Source organism: Hibiscus syriacus, unplaced genomic scaffold (genome assembly GCF_006381635.1).
Source record: "Hibiscus syriacus cultivar Baekdansim isolate YM2019G1 unplaced genomic scaffold, ASM638163v2 tig00116958_pilon, whole genome shotgun sequence".
NCBI classification, from domain to species: domain Eukaryota; kingdom Viridiplantae; phylum Streptophyta; class Magnoliopsida; order Malvales; family Malvaceae; genus Hibiscus; species Hibiscus syriacus.
Window position 1 is genome coordinate 1,554,528 of NW_024063484.1, and position 20,639 is coordinate 1,575,166.

General features: G+C 33.6%; 1 protein-coding gene and 1 pseudogene across 1 annotated transcript; both read left to right on the forward strand.

Annotated features, from left to right (window-relative positions):
- Positions 1–2,379: 2,379 nt before the first annotated feature.
- On the forward strand, positions 2,380–5,022 carry LOC120189623 (annotated as a pseudogene).
- Positions 5,023–9,180: 4,158 nt separating this feature from the next.
- On the forward strand, positions 9,181–10,127 carry LOC120189430 (ethylene-responsive transcription factor 3-like). The gene has a single exon (XM_039192713.1). It carries the CDS (start codon positions 9,376–9,378, stop codon positions 9,997–9,999), a length of 624 nt encoding a protein of 207 aa, XP_039048644.1. The 5' UTR covers positions 9,181–9,375; the 3' UTR covers positions 10,000–10,127.
- Positions 10,128–20,639: the final 10,512 nt, after the last annotated feature.

Below are 20,639 nucleotides of genomic sequence, written 5' to 3' on the forward strand. Positions count from 1 at the left end.
TAAATTTTTCATTATTTTTTACCAATTTGTCAGCTTGGAATAAAGCAAGGGTCTTAAATAAGAGTCCAGTATACTTAATTCTCTTTATTCATCACATCTCAATGACGATAAATATAATTATAAATAGGGATGGTAATATGACCCGAACCCGACGGGGAAACCCGAAACCTGGTCAAGTTCGGGTCGGATTGAATGATATCGGGTCGGGTTCGGGTTCGAGGATATTTTTCGGAGATTTGTTCGGGTCGGGTTCAGGGAAAGGTATCCCCGACCTGCCCTGATTATATATATATATATAATATTTTTTATTTTTTATATTAATTATATATATAATATTTTATATATTTTATATTAATTATATATAAAATATTTTCGGGTTCAGGTTCGGGTATAATATTTAGGGTCGGGTTCGGGGACGGGGCAAAAAAAATCCCCGACGGGGCGCCCCGATAAAAAATCCGTCGGGGATCAGGTCGGGATTGGGGACGAGAATTCATTTCGGATTCGGGGACGGGGCGAGCAAAACCCGCCCCGAACCCGACCTGTTGCCCTTCCTAATTATAAATCGTTATATGTACCATCACAACAAATATAATTATATAATTATGAAATATTTAAATAATTATCATAACTTGTAAATATCATTAAATTAAGTGGAACGAAAATGAATCCATCAAATAATAGTCTGACTAGGGGAGAATAGTTCTTTTTAGAAGTTATGAGTTCAAAAGATGCCTCTGTAAAGTGTGTTTCAATAGTTAAGAAAGACTATGAACAATTATTATCTTTTTAGTGAAAAAGAGATCACCGTGTGCCTCATCAAATAATCCCTTAAACCTGACAAAATAACTGAGTAAATGATGTGGGAAAAAAATCTCAATATAATCCACCCGGGGATTATTTCCACATCTAGGGTGAATTGCACAGTACCAACCTAAAGATGTCAGGTGCTCCATGCGTCTTCAAGCTAAATATGAAGACTTCATGATTGCATGGCGTCTTCAGACAAATGAAGAAGACCCCACGACTGCATGACGTCTTCAGACAAATGGAGAAGACCCTAGGAGTGAATGGCGTCTTCAGACTAATAAGAAGCCCTAATTCAGGAAATAATATGGTGAATGTCTTATATGGGAAAATCATTTTTCCCACAACCCTCTATAGACGAGGAAGCCCCTTAAACCTAATCGGAGGAAAAGAATACACGTAACAAGAAATCCCAACAAATATACTTTAACCAACAATCGAATAAGGGGGAACATCGAACGTCATTGGAGATCACCAACATTAGCCAATTTAACTAATCCATCCATGCTAAGTTACCCTCTCTCGCAACGTACTCAGTTTTCACCACCCATGCACGTTATTCTATGATAGCGAATAACACCGCCACAAGCTGCATGCCCCGTTATTCTAGTTGCTAACGTAGTACGGGTGATCTCTTTCAGCTGCAAGCTCCTCCTCTCCCACACTGAACGACAATCATCCAACGACGAATCAAATGTACCACCCAAATGACGCATTGTCGCCTCTATTACTTGAATATTATCATGCAATAAGAAATTATAAAATAAAAGACTAACCGACTTCAGAAAGTTGATGTAGCATCGGTGGAAGTTCTTAAACTCTCTATTATGTTTTAAGAGTAAAAAACATCATTTCTCATTGAATTTTTCTTCATCTCATATTTTATTTATTGTATTTTTAATATTTTTAATTTATTCAGTGAAATTTAGAATTGCTATTGTTTTTATCATTGTGAATTATTTTATTATTATTTTATATGACATGATATTTTTTATTATTATTTAATACACAAATAATTTAAAATATCAAATAAAAATAGAATGTGGTCAGACACCACCATCGTAGATGGTGGTTATTCGGTCTCAAATTTCATAGGTCGATTTGCCTCAACCAGTGAGTCCGAACTTGGCGGCGGTTGCACTAAAAAGTATCCTAAAATTCGTGAATCTCGACTGAAACATTTAGGCTTTCTCATTTCCGATCTCCAATTCGTGGACTTTGAAGCAAGTTCCGACAAAATGAAGGTCTGATTCGTACTCAGGGTGTTGAGGCGAAGCAACCCATGAAATGTGGGATCAGATGACCACCATCTACGATGATCGACGATGACGCTTGACACCTTTTGTTTTTTTTTTATATTTTGAATCATTAATAATAAAAAAAATGTCAAGTCATAAAAAAATAATAATAAAATAATTTAAAAGAGAAATAATCTGAAAGTTCAGTGAATAAATTAAAAAATTTGAAAATACAATGAGTGAAATAAGAGAGAGAATAAAGTTAAGTGAGGAATGATATAATTTACCCTAATTTTAAAATGGAGGACCTTTTCAAGAGAAATGAAACCTTCAATTGACAAAGAAAAACTTTAGGATTTAGACTTTGATTTAAATAGCTTAAGAAAGTTTCTCCATAGCTTAATTTTTCAAAGTTTTCACCGCCTTGTTATTCTCTCTAAACTCCAAGTAAGAACTTTCCATAAAATCCTCTTTCCTTTCCATTTTACCTTTGGTATTTTCTCCTTATAAATAGGAACGTAGTAGCTTGAAGTTTGTAAATTCATTGTTTTTTTTCTGGTGAAAGGAAAAGGGAAGAAAAAAAAGTTGGGTTTACAGGTATTTTTAATTTGATTTCAGAGTTTCTATCTTTGTTTGTCGTTTCTTGATCTTAAAAACTTTAAAGTTCAAGTTTTTAGCAAATTCCCAGCTTGAATTTGATCAGAAATTTCGAGAAACAAAATGAGTTTCGGCATCAAGCAATCAGCTTTAACCATGGATTTTCCAGCTCAGTTGTTCACAAAAGAACTCCTTCCATTAGATCTTCGTTTTCACCATCTTTAAACCTTCAAAACAACACCAACAAAAGAGCCATATTTCAGTGTCAAAGCCTTTGCACATCTCATCCATCGAGAGTTGTTGTTTTTCATAAGGAGAAAACACCGGCGATCCATTACAAGGCGTATGAAGCTGACAAGTCACCGTCGGCGGCGGTGGGGGCCGAAGGTAAATCGGAAACCGCCCAGAGAGTGAAAATTGGGATTATTTTGCAACTTGGTGGGCTTTGAATGTGGTTTTCAATATCTACAACAAGAAGGTTTTGAATGTTTATCCTTTCCCTTGGTTAACTTCAACTCTGTCCCTTGCCTGTGGTTCTTTGATGATGTTGGTTTTGGGCCCAAAGGATTGCCGAGCCCCCGAAAATCGATATTGAGTTCTGGAAGGCTATGTTTCCGGTGAGATTTTCCCACTTTTGTTGTTTGGTTGGTGAGAAAGTGAAAGAAATCATAGGAATTCATATCATATCAAATAGTCTGTGATTCAGTTTCTGGTGATGTTCTTGTTTCTGAGAAATTAAGATGTCAAATTCTAATGTATGTTCTTTGGTTTCATTTTTCCTAGGTTGCTGCGGCACATACCATTGGACATGTTGCAGCTACTGTGAGCATGTCTAAGGTTGCAATTTCATTCACTCACATCATTAAAAGCAGTGAACCGGCGTTCAGTGTCATTGTCGAGGTTCTTGCTCGGCGAGACCTTCCCTCCGGCGGTTTACCTGTCCCTTCTTCCTATCATCGGCGGTTGCGGTCTTGCTGCCTTAACCGACTCAACTTCAATATGACCGTAAAGAACATTAGTTACCATGGTGTCTTGTTTATGATGCTTGAAGATCCTTACTTGGGTTGAGCTTGTACTTTTACTCGATTTGTTTTTGAGGTTATGGCCAGCCGGAGTGGTGAACTCGGTGGTTCTTCGTCGTGTATTTTCAGGTTTTATGGGAGCTATGATATCAAACTTGGCGTTCGTCTTCCGTAACATATTCTCGAAGAAGGGCATGAAGGGGAATGCTGTTAGTGGGATGAATTACTACGCCTGTTTGTGTATGCTGTCGCTTGTAATTCTCACACCTTTCGCAATCGCCGTGGAGGGACCGCACATGTGGGCAGCAGGATGGAAAGAGGCCGTATCTAATCGGACCACAGTTCATCTGGTAATAACATAACCGTACTAAGTCGTAATTATCGTGTAGATTTATTTGTTGGACTTCGATGAACTTTCGGAATTTCTCTTGCTGGTAGGTTAGAATTAAAGGATTTTAGAGGCCCCATTGCCTATGTGACAGAAAAAACATATTGGGAGATTCAAGTTGTTGAATTCTGGTTCATGATGTCAATTCGTATTGCTTATTGATTCTGTTCGATCGATGTTTACTGAACTTCGTGGTTACTTTTTGAGTTCGATTAACGATCCAGACAGGGACTCGTAACATGAGCATTAGATGATATCGGTGTTATCTTTATTCCGTGCCGGTTTCGGTACTCTTTTGGATCTAATCGTAACGGTATGTGCTAACAAACATTGTCGATATATTCATATGGTAGGTGGTGGCTGCCAGAGTATTTTCTATCATCTATACAACCAGGTCTCATACATGTCCCTCGATCAGATCTCTCCCTTGACGTTTAGCATCGGCAACACCATGAAACGTATCGGTTATAGTCTCGTCGATCATCATCTTCCACACGCCTGTCCAGCCGATCAATGCTCTCGGAGCAGCCATTGCTATCCTAGGACCTTCTTGTATTCCCGGGTGAGTGATTGTCGTAAATTATGAACGACGATGCATTCTCGTTACATTGCTGCCTGTTCATGCCTTTGATGGAGATACTTTCGACATGTTCTGTATTCTTTCTTAAATCATTCAAAATATGCTCGGTCTTCGATCATTTCACTGTCCCAATCTCATAAGCTCTCTCTTTTGCAGGCAAAAGCATGAGAGATACTGGTTTAAAGAATTTCGATTCATCGAATAACATAAACGAAAGAGATAGCTCTGAAGAGATCGTAGTTCACTGTCTTCGGCGAACCATGATGGCCGGATTTCGGTAGAAAAGGATGCCGGCAGGCGGCTTATCATTATGTTAAGGGATTAGGCAGGTTTTTTTTTGCTTTGTTTTTCTAATTCAGGCTTGATGGAAACATGTTCCAGCAGACATGAATAACAGAGCCAATACATATAATATTCTTTAAGATTGAGCTGCCATTGATGCTTAGCTTATGGTAGACATCGAAAATCTGCTGTCGATATATAAAACGACCCGACTGCAATCGCAATTCGAAACGCCTTTACCAATTAAAAACTATCAGGGTTAAAGCAAATGGAGCCAAGACTTTTGTGTCATGATGTTCCTCGATGCTCTTGTGTGATGACCTTCTTGTTAGTGTCTCATCCGATATGCAACAAACAGTTCATTTCGGTCTCCTTGCAAAGGAAGACATCCCAAAATCATGAACAAAATGTCTGATACATATGCTCAAGAATGAAGGAAAATCAACAGCTGATCTATGGGAAACGGGAAACCTACCTCCACCCGGAAGCAACCGAATCGTAGTTGGTCCCTTGTGAGGGAACGAGGAACAATGTCTCATGATGTTTTGTTTTCTTCATCTCTGTCCGAACTCCATTGAATCAGATAGCCCAAAATAACTTAAATCACATCTGCTAACACAGAAACTAACAGATAATTTTCACATTTGTTGACAACTTCTCGTTGTCATAAATTCTTCAAGCAAAATGGTCATACAGTGTTGTTTTTCATTGTCTATGCAATATAAGCTTCACATTTCTGATCAGACACTATCTGGTCACAAAAAAAACCTTAATTCTAACTATTTTTCTGCAATGTCTATTCTGGGATCGGATACTTACAAGAGAACGTGTAAAGAAGTAATGCGCCGATATGATGCTGCAAGAACGTTAGATCTAATGACTCTATAGCATATGTGCGCATAAAACCAGTTTTGTTGTAAAAGTCTTCACTTCTTCAGCTTAGCGAACCCTTTTTCAAGCCTGCAAATCCGAGTTTCGTGCTCAAGACTAAGGGTGAAAAGATCAGTAGTGTCAACGCCTTTGTCCATCTTTGATATCTGGTTGCTCTTGACATCATCTGTGACCAATCCTTTTGATTCTTCGATTGAATTTGCATTCTTTGTGACATCGGCATCCTGTTTCGGTTCACATTTGGTCTTCTCAATATCTTCTTTATGTGTGACTGCCATGATCGTTGACATGTTTTGACATTCACCGACCGATAAACGTTTACAGATATTGTCCAAGGTTTTGTACTTTTTAGCTTCATCAGAACTTTCTGCGTCAACTGCGTATTGTTTCGTATTTGCTTTCATCTCTGCAAGTGCTTCAACTTCATTAGTTGAGCATGGTTGCCTTTGAGCACCTAGGGGAGACTCACTCGCACCACTTGTTACCATGTTTTCACTGTTATGCTAAGCACAAATCAACAATTCTCTTATCGTTAATCGATCTTCCACGTCGGCATCCGGAACAGAATCCCCTGCTTCCACCTCTTCATCTTCCTTTCCTTGCTCGAATTTCCTTTGCAACCTTTCCCTTCCTGAAACATCATGTTTCTTCGATTCCTAGGCACCTTAAGAAATGGCTTGATAGCATCACGATGAGCCACCACTGATTGCTTCCACCAATGCCAGTACTGTGAAGTAACATCCGATTCGAAAAGCCTTGGCGGTACATACAACGCTGCATCTCGAATCAGTCTGCTGTAATTTCTCTAAGCAATATCAGTGTTTTCATTGCATCTAGCAAAACATTCAGGAAGATCTTGATCCATTCCGAACTGCATCGAAACCCGATGTGGGAGATACTGCTCTATGCTGCCTAGTCCAACAGCTCACTGCCCCTCAAACATCTAGCAAACGAATGAATCTCGTCGTCTAAAACAAACACGAGAATCGATCAACACATGTTGTTCCTCATCACCATAAAACTTTGACAAAGGCCAACATCAATTGACATAACATAGGGCCGCCATTGAAACTTCCTCCTGCAGACTCCATAGCTAGCTTCACATCAGGAACATTCACCTTAAGCCTGTTCCATCCGCTACCCTCGGCTCACCACGCGAGATCGAATTAGGCCTCGGACGCAACCCTGGAAACCTATCCCAAACCAAACCTGCACTAACTGAAAGTGTGATAAAGATTAACCAACCCATTACCTTTGCGCCACAATCGAGCCACAGAATCAATCCTTCAACGATTCAAGTCCCTATATAAACTAGACAAAACAGCCGGTGCAAGAGCAACTCGGTGAAATATTATAACATATATATACAATCAATAAAAATAATAAAAAGATGTATTTCCAATCAAAAAATGGTAAAACTAAACTTAATTATATTATATAACTCAATGAAATATATTAATTAATTTAATTATATAAAGTTATAAACATTAATATAACTTTTAAATATAAAACTAAACTTTTCTATTTCGGCCCAACTCAACTCAATTACATGTATACCTCTGCCTTTTTGTAAGCAGATTGAAACCGACGACCAACATATAGTAAAACATATGCAACTAAGAAGATAACACAAGTATTGCATTCTACTTCTCCGGGGAAGAGAACATCAGAAAAGAATCCGAAACCGCAGACCGAGTACTGTAAGAAGTTAAGCTTGTATCCATGGCTGAAGCAATACTTTTCAGTACAGAATAGGATATGACTTGGTAACTAGATATATGGGTGGGAAACTAGTTCAAAACCGTTCTAATTGGTTAAGGATCAAGGATCTTTCTTCAAACCAATTCTTTTCGTCGAATTAAAGATCTATGTATCACAAATATGAATCCGATTCACTCGGCTTTAAAGAAGAAATACAGTCTGTTATGCTGGCTGCGGCCGATAAAGACGGCGTGTAAAATCCTTGGCAGACTTTGGCAGCAAACAAGATTAACCTGGAAAGAAAAACCTGCATATATGTAGCACCTACAGTTAATGGCCCAAACCTGTATGACATTTTAGCTGTTTTTGAAGATGAAGCTTTTCCCGAAGCCAGTGAAACCGAAATCGAATCCTGTGTTGCATGTGGTTCTGCCAGCCATGCCTCGAAATTTCACACGGCGAGTCGAAATGAGTATGAAAACAAAGGAAGCTTTCTGAGACATTCAAATGCAAACGTAGAGAAAGAAGACGAGAGTGGATGGGAAACTGAAGGCCATCTCGAGTACCCGAGGTCGAGCTGCTCACCAGGGGCAGATAATGAATTCGGATATACCTCAAGCACAGGAATTAGCAGAGTGTGTTCTTTGCCTGATAGACAGTTGAAGAAGGTTTCTTCCATGGCAGGGCTTTGGAGATCACGCCAAAAGAAAGTCGAAAACTAAAAAAACGATCTTGGTAGAAGGAACGAACGGCAGGCTTTCAAGTGGAAGGAAGTTAAATTGGGGCATTATGTCCCCGGATCAAGAGTCCATTAACAGTGGTTTCAGTCTCTCGGAAATGGTGGGACGTTGGAGTCACCCGACTCTACTCATCCACTAACGAAACGTGCAGCGGATCGTCCTGCGGTACGCAGACAACTAGTTTGAAGGCGAAGCTTTCGGAGGCGAGAACCGAAACTCAGAAGGTCTAACTACGACATGTTCTTAAACAGAAGATTTAGAAGTAGATGGTGATTCGAACAGGTTAGCTTCTGCCATTTGTAATGTATCCCAAGGATCCGAAGATGTAGAGGAATACAAGTTCAAGGTAACAGAATTAAGAACTTAAGATATTATCAATTTACTTAATGTAAAAAAAAATTCAAATTATACTCAAAATAACTTTGATGCTCATAGAGTTTTTTTTATATTAAAAATAGGTACCTAATATTCTCTTTAAAATAATTTTAAGTACTCAATGATAAAAAATCCAAATGACATGTCACGTTCATATTTTAAAAAAATATTTTTAAATAATATTTTATTTTTAACAAATTAAAAAATATAAATATAACACATATCACTTACAGTTTACTCTAACAATAGGCACATAAAAAAATAAAGGATAAAACATTAGAAATATATTTTTAACAAAATATTATTTAGACGTCAAAAATTAATTTTGCCTATAATTTGGGCACTTAATTTTGTATTTAGCGTTATCAATTTGAATTTACAAATAACATCACAAGATATGAGGGATCAAAATATGCCAAATTAAAGTTGAAGGATCAAATTTTAAATTTTAGTATATTAAAAATGAATAAAAGCAAATTAGACCTAACGAAATAAAATAAAAAAAATTAAAACCAACCCACTAAAATAATTAATATATCAGTTTTTGTGTGAACTCTTTCTTTGATGGTGCCTTCATGTTCCCATCCCACCTATCTTCTTCCTCCCGCCGCCCTCGTCTCCCTTTCCCATTTCCTTTCTTGATTTTGCCCTTCATCTTCAATCTTCTTTTTTAATTTCTTTAGAATCTTAGTTTTCTCTGGGTCGATTTTCTCAGTTTACTTCGTTTTTCTCATCTGATTTCGATTATTTACCGATGGGGAGAGCCAGAGGTGCCGCCGTCTCCGCCGCAGCAGTGAAACCGGGAGTTGAACACAACGGATCTTTGAAAGAACCGAGGTACAGAGGTGTTAGAAAAAGGCCATGGGGAAGATTCGCCGCCGAGATAAGAGACCCATGCAAAAAGACCCGAGTTTGGCTCGGGACTTTCGACTCGGCCGAAGACGCCGCTCGAGCCTACGATGCGGCTGCGAGGTCACTCCGTGGAGCCAAAGCGAAAACGAATTTCCCCGTAGATCTCACCGATACCCCACCTTTCGTAGATGGTTTCGTTGACCGCCGTAATTTTCAAGACCCGGAAGTGAACCCACAGAGACCCGCGAGGAGTGGCATGAGCAGTACGGTGGACTCGTTCAGTGGGCCGAGACCGACGGCTGGACCGCCACAGATCTCGACAGATTTCGCGGCGGTCTCGGCTCGGAAGCGTCATCCGAGAACACCGCCTCTGGTGCCGGAGGATTGTCATAGTGACTGCGATTCGTCGTCGTCGGTCGTTGATGATGTGGATATCGGTTCGTGCCGGATAATGTTGCCTTTTGATCTCAATTTTCCACCGTTGGATGAAGCCGATGATCTCCAGTTTACTGTTCTACGCCTTTGATCACCATGATGATGATGACGACAGATTATTGAATTTTTCTTTTCTTTTTTAAAGGGAAAAAAGAGAGACGATTGATGAAACTGGGCTTAATTGGTATGGAATCTGTCTTTGATTTTTATCGCCTCATAGATCTTTGTTTTCCGAATTATGATTATGATTTAGGGTTTGTGATATCATTCATCGTATTTCAATTTATGGATTTTTCTCTAAAATTGGATTCGAAGTTAAAACCCTAATGTTCTGATTTATTATAAAAATGTGTACATAATATTTACTGTTAAAAAATCGTTAAATATTTAAAATAAATAATTAAGCTACACGTATTATATTTAGATAATATTTTATTTTAAAAATATATATACATATTGTATGTCATTTATCTATTTTTTTTAATGACAAAACTTTTGAGATAATGTTTTAGAAAAAATTAATTCACGAGATAAAACATTCTCAAGATTAATTGTTCAAATAAGGTGAAATCCACAGTGTTAGCCGTAGGTTGTCATGCCTTTCGGGCGACCTACTAGGTCGTCATGTCTTTTTGGCGAACTACAAGAGATTGTATGTGTCATGCACGTCCTAATACGCTGGGCATCTGAGGCCATCCGACCGAGGCCATCCGAAAGCATCCGAGGTCATCCGACCGAGGTCATCCGAACGAGCTATGCGAGGGCATCCGAGGGCAACCGAGCGAGCTATGCGAGGGAATCCGATGGAAGCCGAGCGAAGGTAGGTCGCCCGGAGTGCATGGCGACCTACCGGGGGCATGGCGACCTATGTGTTGGGACGTGCATGTGCCATGCAACACGTTCATTCTCTGTTTAAGCAAGGGTAGGTCGCCCAGAGTGCATGAGGTCGCCATGAGTGCATGGCGACCTACAAGGTCGCCCGGAGTACATGGAGACCTACGGCCAACACTGTGGATTTCACCCTATTTGAGCAATTAATCTTGGGAGCGTATTAGTTCGTGAATTAATTTCTTTCAGAACATTATCTCGAAAGTTTTACCATTTTTTATTGATAGATATTTAAAAGTGTAAAGGAAAAAGTATTATGTATTTGTTTAAAAAATAATTATTAAAAAGTTAATTTTAAATATAATTTAAGTATTAATTTTTATATTAAATTTTTTATATAATAATTAAAGGCTTATGAGTCTTTAATTTTTTTAAATAAAATTAATGTGGACTTCAAATTATATTTGTACTCGATAGTCTGTAAATTGGAAAAAACATAGTTTTAACTTTTGATTAAATAAATTAAAATATCAATCATTATGATATTGAAATTATATTGTATGATTTCGATATAGAAATTTATGATGAATGATGACGTGATATAAGTATTTAGTTAATTTTTAAAATATTTAAAAGTTTAATTAATTTCTTAACAGGAATTTAAAGAATTGTTTTATTTTTTAATCTACGTTAAATTTAAAGAATTATTTAAAGAGAAATTTAAAAGCTACACTAAATAAAAAATTTAGATGTTACATTATTATTATTATTATTATTATTATTTTTATTTTTAAAATTTAACGACATTAAATATCATTGAATTATATTTCAATCATTTATACTTATTTTAAATTATTCTTTCACATTTTTAAACCATACATATTTAATCTTAGTAAAGAAAAAATATAATAGTTATAATTATTTTCAAATAGTTTATATATTTAAATGGTGTATGTTTATATTTTTGTATGCGATAATATATATATATTAAAGATAATAAAAAATTAATCTAATAAAATAAAACACTAAATTCCTTAAAAAATATTATAACTTAAATTATAATATTTACTAATTATAATAATATGAAAGGGTTTAGGGGTTGAAAGAAAGAGCACTTCATTCATGCATTAAATTCAATCACAAGAGTGAAGAGAGAGCAATTCTCAGTCCTTAGTTGTGATTCAATTTAATGTGTCAATTTAAATTTCCTTTCAATAAATAAATAATAATAATTCGTGTGACATAATATATATATATATATATTTAAAAATTTTAAATTTATATTATTTGTTTAGTTTTTTAATTCTAATGTGATTATATAATATTATTTGTTTAAAATATTTTTTAAATTATTGACAACATACATATATCCAGCTCAGTTGGTAGAGCACAAAGTTCTTAACCTTAGGGTCGTAGGATCGAGTTACACGGAGGGCATTTCATAATTCGGAGATCTCCTACGGAAGCTGTTCTCGACCTAGTGTTGGGGGCAGCCTACTATCCTACCTCCCCCTTACCCTATTACATATGAGAATAAAGGTCAACTAAATTTGGTGATACAATATAAAATGAATTAAAACATAACATTTAAAAAAATTAAAAAAAATTTAATTTAATTTAAATTTAAAATAAAATTATAAATTATAAATTATAAATTATTTGAATTCTGACAGCAAGAGGAATGAATGGTGAGGATTTCAAGGAGACTTCTCAATTGTATTCATATCCATATCCTTTGCATTTTGGATCTATGATGATGGTTCATGCACTTCTCTTAATAATATACCATAATTCAAAAATATTTTTTTAAAATATTATTAAATTATTTTAAAATAATTTGTTAAACTATTAAAATTATAAAATGAATATGAAATTTAAATTTTGTTATAAAATAAATATCATGGTGTTAGTTGTTTTTACACGATGACATGATATATTAAAATTAATGGATAATATCTTATTTTGTCATTAGACTATAATTAAAATTTCATGTTAGTACTATTTTTAATATTTATAAGAAATAATTAGTAAAAACAAAAAATCCAAAATTTAATGCTTAATTTGTAAAAGGTTTAGTGTCTAAAAAGACTATTTTGAGATAGTTTAATGGTTATTTTTAATTTTGCCCTTAAAATATAATATAAAACACAAAATCATATATATATATATATATATGTTAAAATTTAGGGTAAATTACACGGATAATTATTGTACTTTGTTTTATTTCCTATTTCACTCACTTTACTTTATATCCGTTCAATTTCCACACTGAACTTAACATAATTAGTATTTTTTGTCACTCGACCATTTTCTCTCTTAACGACGTTATAAATGAACTGTTATATAGATGCAAAACAATGCCGTTTTGGTGAAAATTTTATTTTTCTAAAACAACATCGTTTTAACGCCGTTAAATATATAACAATTGAGTGACTAAAAATACTAATTATGTTAAGTTCAGTGAGAAAATTGAACGAATTTAAAATAAAGTGAGTGAAAATACAATGATGATCCATGTAATTTACCCTAAGGGTGCATTTGGTTGGGGGAATATGAGATTCACATTCCCATGAGAATGTAATCACATTCCCTCGTTTGGTTAGCCGAGAATGTCATTCCCAGTCATATTTTATTATCAATAGTAGATTTTTTGGGGTATATTATCGGGAATGTCATTACCTCTCTTCCCTTAGGTATTGTTGGATTACCGATGTTTTAGACTAAAATGCCCTTAATTTTTTTTTCCTTTTCAAAAATATCATTTTTTGTCATTGAATAATAAAAATTCTACGAATGTTAAATTACAAATTTATCCTTAAACTATTTTATATTTACAAAAAAAAAATCTATAATTAAAATTTTATATGAAGTTCAATGGTTAAAATAAAATTTTACCCTTTCATTAAACCTTTTTATATTTTCAATTTTGTAAAAAAATTATATAAATTTTATGAATTTAAATTTTTTAAAGAAAATATATAAATATTTTCAAAATTATTAAAAAACAAATATATAATAAAGATAATTTGGTTAAATATACGTTCTAATAATATTTTATTCCTTTAACCAAACACGATAATCTTACATTCTTGCTAAACCAATCAAACACAACATTCCTAGTAATCCTATTCCCTGATAATCTTTTATTCTTACTAGTAATCCTACATTTTGTAAACCAATCGCACCTAAAAGTTATTGAAAATGAGAACCAATGGATACTTTCCTTGGTGCTGCTGCTGTACTGACCTTCCATCCAGTGCGCTGATTTGTTTCGATTTTTTGAAAAAAATAATAAAAATAAGAAATGGACTGGTACGACATAGCTCATGACCTACGTTTCTGCTAAGTTTTTAATTTTGCAATAAATTACATTACAATACTAAATTATTAATAGGATAAAGTTCACAAATAATATTTGATTATAGAACGTTTTTTATTGAGTTATTTAACTATTAAAAATTAAAAAAAAATCATATGATTATAGAAAATTATTTTGTTGAGTTTCTCTATTATTAAAAGGTACAACATGGATACTGACTATTCATATTTTTCATACTCATTTTTTCCCGTTAAAATATGACGATAATATGAGCTAGACATAAACTTACTAATTGACATATGGTAAAATCATATTTTAATACTTCTGTTAATTTCAAACATCGACTCAATGATATAATATAAACGGAGAGTCGACCAAATAAAATCCCACTCAAAACAGTTCTGAAATCAAATTTTATCATATTCTAGTCTATAGGTGGAACCTCAGGGTATCAAACATGCTTCGTCTTGTCGACCCGATACGAAGTGTTTCGATATGTGTAATAGGAGCCAGATGGGGTTCATTGTTGAAATATCAAAGCATGGGCGGTTGGAAATTGGTCTAAATTAGGCACCGAATATACAATGTCAAAATTAAGTGCAACAATGGTTGAAAATTAAATGGACAAATTATAAACTTTAGTCACTAAACTTTAGGGTAATCATAAGATTAGTCCTTAAGCTTCAACTATAAATACCCTAGCTCATTTAGCTTCAAAATCATCCCAAATCATTCTAGTTTTCTCCCAATACTAGAGAATTTAGAGAGTTTTCTTGAGAGTTTTTTTTCTCCTTTTTATCAAGAGAGAATTATCATTGTTTTCTCCTTGTTAGATCAAGAGAAGTTGTAATTCCTATTTTCTCATAGTAAAATTCTTCTACCGTTGCCCGTAGTTTTTACCTTATATTATTTAGGGGTTTCCACGTAAAATTTGTGTCTTCTTTATCTTCATTTTTATTTTCGCAAATTATCAATTGCGATCTTGCTCTATCCGATAGCCGTATTCCGCAACAATTGGTATCTGAGCCAGATTTGAGTGTGTAATATCTGCTTATTGTCTTTGTGTTTGCCACCAAAAGGTTGATCCTCCAACATAAGAAAGTAAGAAGATATTACCCATTCTTTGAAGGTTCTAGAGAACTATTCACGATAGTGAAATAATGGGAGCTATCCGTAATAGAAGCTATGACAACGAAATTTGATATTGAAAAGTTCAATGGGAGAAATTTCTCATTGTGAAAATTGAAGATGAATGCCATCCTGAGGAAAGACGGTTGTCTAGGAGCTTTCAGTGAAAGGCCGATAGATTTCACAGATGACAACAAATGGATCGAAATGGACAGGAATGATATGACAAACTTTCATTTAGCATTAGCAGATGAAGTATTGTCAAGCATCAAGGAGGAGGAGATAGCTAAGGAGATATGAGATCATCTCACCAAATTGTACGAGGCTACATCGTTGCACAATAAAATTTTCCTTAAGAGAAAATTGTACACTCTTCGGATGCTAGAATCTACTTTAGTGACAGAGCACTTAAACACGCTGAACACTTTATTTTCTCAGCTTACATCCCTAAGATATACAATAGGAGAACAAGAATGTGTTGAACTTCTACTCCAAAGTCTACTTGATTCGTATGATCAACTCATCATCAACTTGACAAACAATAATGTCACCAGTCTAGCCTTCGATGACGTTGTGGCTGCTGTTTTACAAGAAGAATCGGAACAAGAACAAGGAAGACAGACAAGTAAATCTGCAACAAGCAGAAGCGTTGACAACGATGAGAGGGAGATCAACGGAACGTGGCCAAAGCAGCAATCACAAACATGATAGATCAAAGTCAAGAAGCAAGAAGAATTTAAAGTGTTACAACTGTGGAAAGAAGGGTCACTTGAAGAAGGATTGTTGGAGTCAAATAAAAACTCCAATCCACAAGGCAATAACGCAAACACTTCAGATGATGGAGATGCTCTATGTTGTAAAGCGTCAACTACCGTTGGAATATAGTAAAGAGGATCCTGAGATATATCAAAGGGACCTCAAATATTGCATTATGTTACGGAGGATCAAATTTACTAATCAATGGGTATATAGATTCTAACTATGCAGGGGATTTGGATAAAAGCAAATCTACTACAGGATATGTGTTCAAAATTGCTGGTGGAGTTGTAAGCTGGGTTTTAAAATTGCAGTCAGTTGTGGCTACATCCACAACATAGGCAGAATATGTAGTAGCTACACAAGCCAGTAAAGAAGCGATTTGGTTGAAGATGCTATTGGAGGAGCTTGGGCACAATCAAGAGTATGTCTCTATATTTTGTGACAGTCAAAGCGCCTTGCATCTAGCAAGGAATCCATCATTTCATTCAAGGACAAAGCACATACAAGTTCAATACCATTTCATGTGTGAAAAGGTGGAAGAAAGAACGGTAGATATGCAAAAGATCCATACAAAAGACAACATAGCATATTTCATGACGAAGACAATCAATGTTGATAAATTTACCTGGTGTCGATCCTCTTGTGGCCTGTCAGAGACGTAAGCAACATGATGGTACAAAGTAGAAAGAATGGTGTGAAGATATGGTTGTTCCAATCAAATCTTCAAGTGGGGAGATTGTTGAAATGTCAAAGCATGGGCGGCTGGAAATTGGTCCAAATTAGGCACCGAATATACAATGTCAAAATTAGGTGCAACAATGGTTGAAAATTAAATGGGCAAATTACAAACTTTAGTCACTAAACTTTAGGGTATTTATAAGATTAGTCCTTAAGCTTCAACTATAAATACCCTAGCTCATTTAGCTTCAAAACCATCCCAAATTATTTTAGTTTTCTCCCAATACTAGAGAATTTAGAGAGTTTTCTTGAGAGTTGTTTTCTCCTTTTTATCAAGAGAGAATTATCATTGTTTTCTTCTTGTTAGATCGAGAGAAGTTGTAATTCCTATTTTCTCATAGTAAAATTCTTCTACCATTATTCATGGTTTTTACCCTATATTATTTAGGGGTTTCCACGTAAAATTTATGTCTTCTTTATCTTCATTTTTATTTTCTCAAATTATCAGTTGTGATTTTTCTCTATCCGATAGTCGTATTCCGCAACATTCCTTGCCGGCTGTTTTCGTAACGTTTGTCACCTTGGGCCTTATGCATGAACTGGTTTATTACTGCATATTGCGTGAAAACCCTACGTGTGAGATCACTTGGTTCTTTGTTTTTACAGGGAATTTTAGTGGATATGGAGATTGTATCGAAGAAGAAGGTTGAGCTGAGGGTTCACAGGGCGATTTCGATCAAAATCACTTTAGATGAAAACTTATAGTTATTTATAATAAACAAGAATTATTGATATGATATTTTTATATGTATTTAGTCACTGACGTAACATATGTTATATCATAACAAATAATGATATGATATGTGTCACGTAAATAATTAAATATGTATGAAAAATGTCACGATAGTTAGGGCTGTAAATGAGACGAGACACATCACGAGTTACTAAAAATTGACTCGATCAAAGCTCGATAAATAGTCAACTTAAAAGGATTCGACTCGAGTTCTTAACAACCCGAAACGAGCTACTTGATACTCGACTCAAAAAAAATCGTGAGCTGCTCGGAAATATAATATATTAAGATTTAAAAAAATAAATTATTAATAATATTAACATTTATGTGATGATTTTTTTCTCAAAAAAATGCATTATAAAGTTTTCATAAATTTAAGGTTTAGGTTTAAGTTCGAGTTTGAGGCTTTAATCGAGTTAAGTTTAAGATTTTTTTTCTTTTCGAGCTTCTACGAGCTTCAGTTCATGATTTCGAGTTCGAGTCGACCTTAAAAATTTTAGGCCCATGAGTTTTTGAGTCGAGTCGAGCTCCATTTCCAAGTTTTTGAGTCGAGTCGAGCTCAACAATACTCGAACTCGACTTGGCTCGTTTACAACCCCAATAACAATAACATATGGTGATTGTTAATCAACTAATAATTTCTATCCAACAACAACTGCTTTGACAAAAAAATCTTAGATATTAAAATGCTATAAAAAATAATAAAAAATAATCATTTGTACCAACATCGGGTGTAATTTTATTATTATGCTAATGCAAATTATTATTTTTAAAATATATTATTTAGAATTTTAAATTAATTTGTTTAACTTATTTGCTATAAATATAAAATTATAATGTTTGATTAAAAAAATATTTAAAAAAATATATAAAAAAGAATAAATTTGATCAAGTTGTCGTGAAATTTTTTCACACATATAAATGTAAAATTATAATGTTTAATTAAAAAATTTAAAAATTTATAAAAAAGAATAAATTTGTGAAATTTTTTCACACATTAAACTTCTAATATTAAATTTAAAATATTTATAAAAAATTTCATATGAAATTTGCTCCTTAATGAAAAAGCTTAAAACAACATCGAGTAATCTACCTTTTAAATAGATTGTATTTAGGGATGGAGCTCCGGGCTTAGGAGGTTTTTGATTTCTGTTAAAATTTATATATTCAATATAATTTTAGTTTAATAGTATTTTAGTTTATGTAAAAATAAATATTTAAATTTAAAAATATAAAAATATATTAAATATTTAATCAAGTAAGGGTCGAACTAAAGAATGATAAGTATGTGTTCTTAATTTCTTGGTCTAATTACAATTTAGTCATTGTAAGTTTAAATATTAGACAAATTAGAAGTTGTCTTTTGAGTTTTGAGTTTTTTCCCCTAATTTAGGGTGAATACAATGTAATATCTTAACGAAACTTTTAACTATTTGATAATGAACGCTCATACCCCTACATATGTGATTGAACTCGAGACCTTAAGGATAACAACAATCCCTTAATCACTAAAGTCGCTGGGTTCATATTGAATTTCGAGTTTAAATACCTAATAAGTCTTAATATCTTTCTTAAATAATCTAATATTTCGACCCTTATCAATATTTAATTCTGAATTTGTTCATGATTATATCATTCAACTTTTATTATCGATAAATTAAATTTACTCACATTATTACACAATTATAACAAATAAACTAAAATTTAGATGGTTAATGTTGCAATTGAAAAACAATAAGTATTCTCTTCATCGTTTGACAATAAATATTTAAATATCCTACAAACATGGCACTTCATATTTTCGTTGTCATTCTAGTTTCTAAGGTTTCGTTTTGATTTATCTGAACTGATCTTACGTCGCACACATGATTAGTGAGTGAGTCTCCCATCGAAAATTTTATACATATACAAATACTCAAATTTAAGACATGCTTAAATGATATCAACATGTTTATCACTTAAACCGACTCCGTTAATTAGTTAATTGACGAGTCTCCTTTCACAACACTTGTAACGTTATTGTAAAATGTGTGAAATCGAAGAAATTCATTTATGCATAAAAACAACATGCAACCGGTAGGGGTGTTCAAAATCAGGTACTTGCATTTTCAGGTACCCAAAGTATCGGGTAATATATCTGTCGGCCCGTGACCCAACTCGTTAAGTCTGGGTACCCGTAAAAGCTGGCTATCCACATTTTTTGGTCACAGATACCTGATTCATCTATTTTTTTTATTTTTTTAATTTAATATTTAAAAAACACACATAGAAAATTCATAAAAATTTAAAGGTTCATTATATACAATTCATACACAAAAATTAGTGATTTGAAGTTAGTTTTAAGGATATATATATATATATATATATTAAAGTTTATTTCTAAAAGAAAAAAAATTAAAGTTATTAATATTGATCTTGATTTTTTTAATCTCATATTGACAAATTAATAAAAAATTGTAAAATTTAAAACTTAAAAGTACATAATACAAATTTAAGAAAAAAATAGGGATTTAAATTTAATTTTAACGTAAAAATATTAAGAACTTAAAATAAAAATATAATTTAAACTATATATATATTGCCGGGTTTGGTCGGGTACCCGAATATAAAAAAACTTCTGCTCAGACCCAAACCAACTACCCGGAAAAAATCACGGGTCTGGTACCCAACCCGATCGGGTAAACTTTTTTAGAGAATTACTCAATATTTTTAGTTTTAGGTCGACGAGTTGAATCATATCGATTTTTTTTTAACACCCCTATCGACCTGCGTTCTTGGTACTGCACAATGCCATGTTGCTCATGCATTAGTAAATTTAAAATAATTTTCTTAACCATAATTTTATCCACAGATCAATTATAAATTTAATAACATAAAAAATAATTAATAATAAAAATATATTTGTTATCAATAATAATTTTCTTATCCATAATCTTATCCAAAGATCAATTATAAATTTAATAATATAAATATATTTAATAAAAAAAAATTTGTTATCAAGAATAATTTTCTTATCCATAATCTTATGCTTATTTCACTTTATTTTTTAGAGTAAATTATCATACTAGCCATTAAACTATGGTGTTGATTTTATTTTGATTATTGAACATTTTTTTTCAATTAAATCACTAAAATTTTATTTTGATGTCAATAATGAGAAGGCTGACGCGACAGTTTAAAAATTGAGAAAATAACAGTTTTGGTCCTTTATATTTACAAATTCATC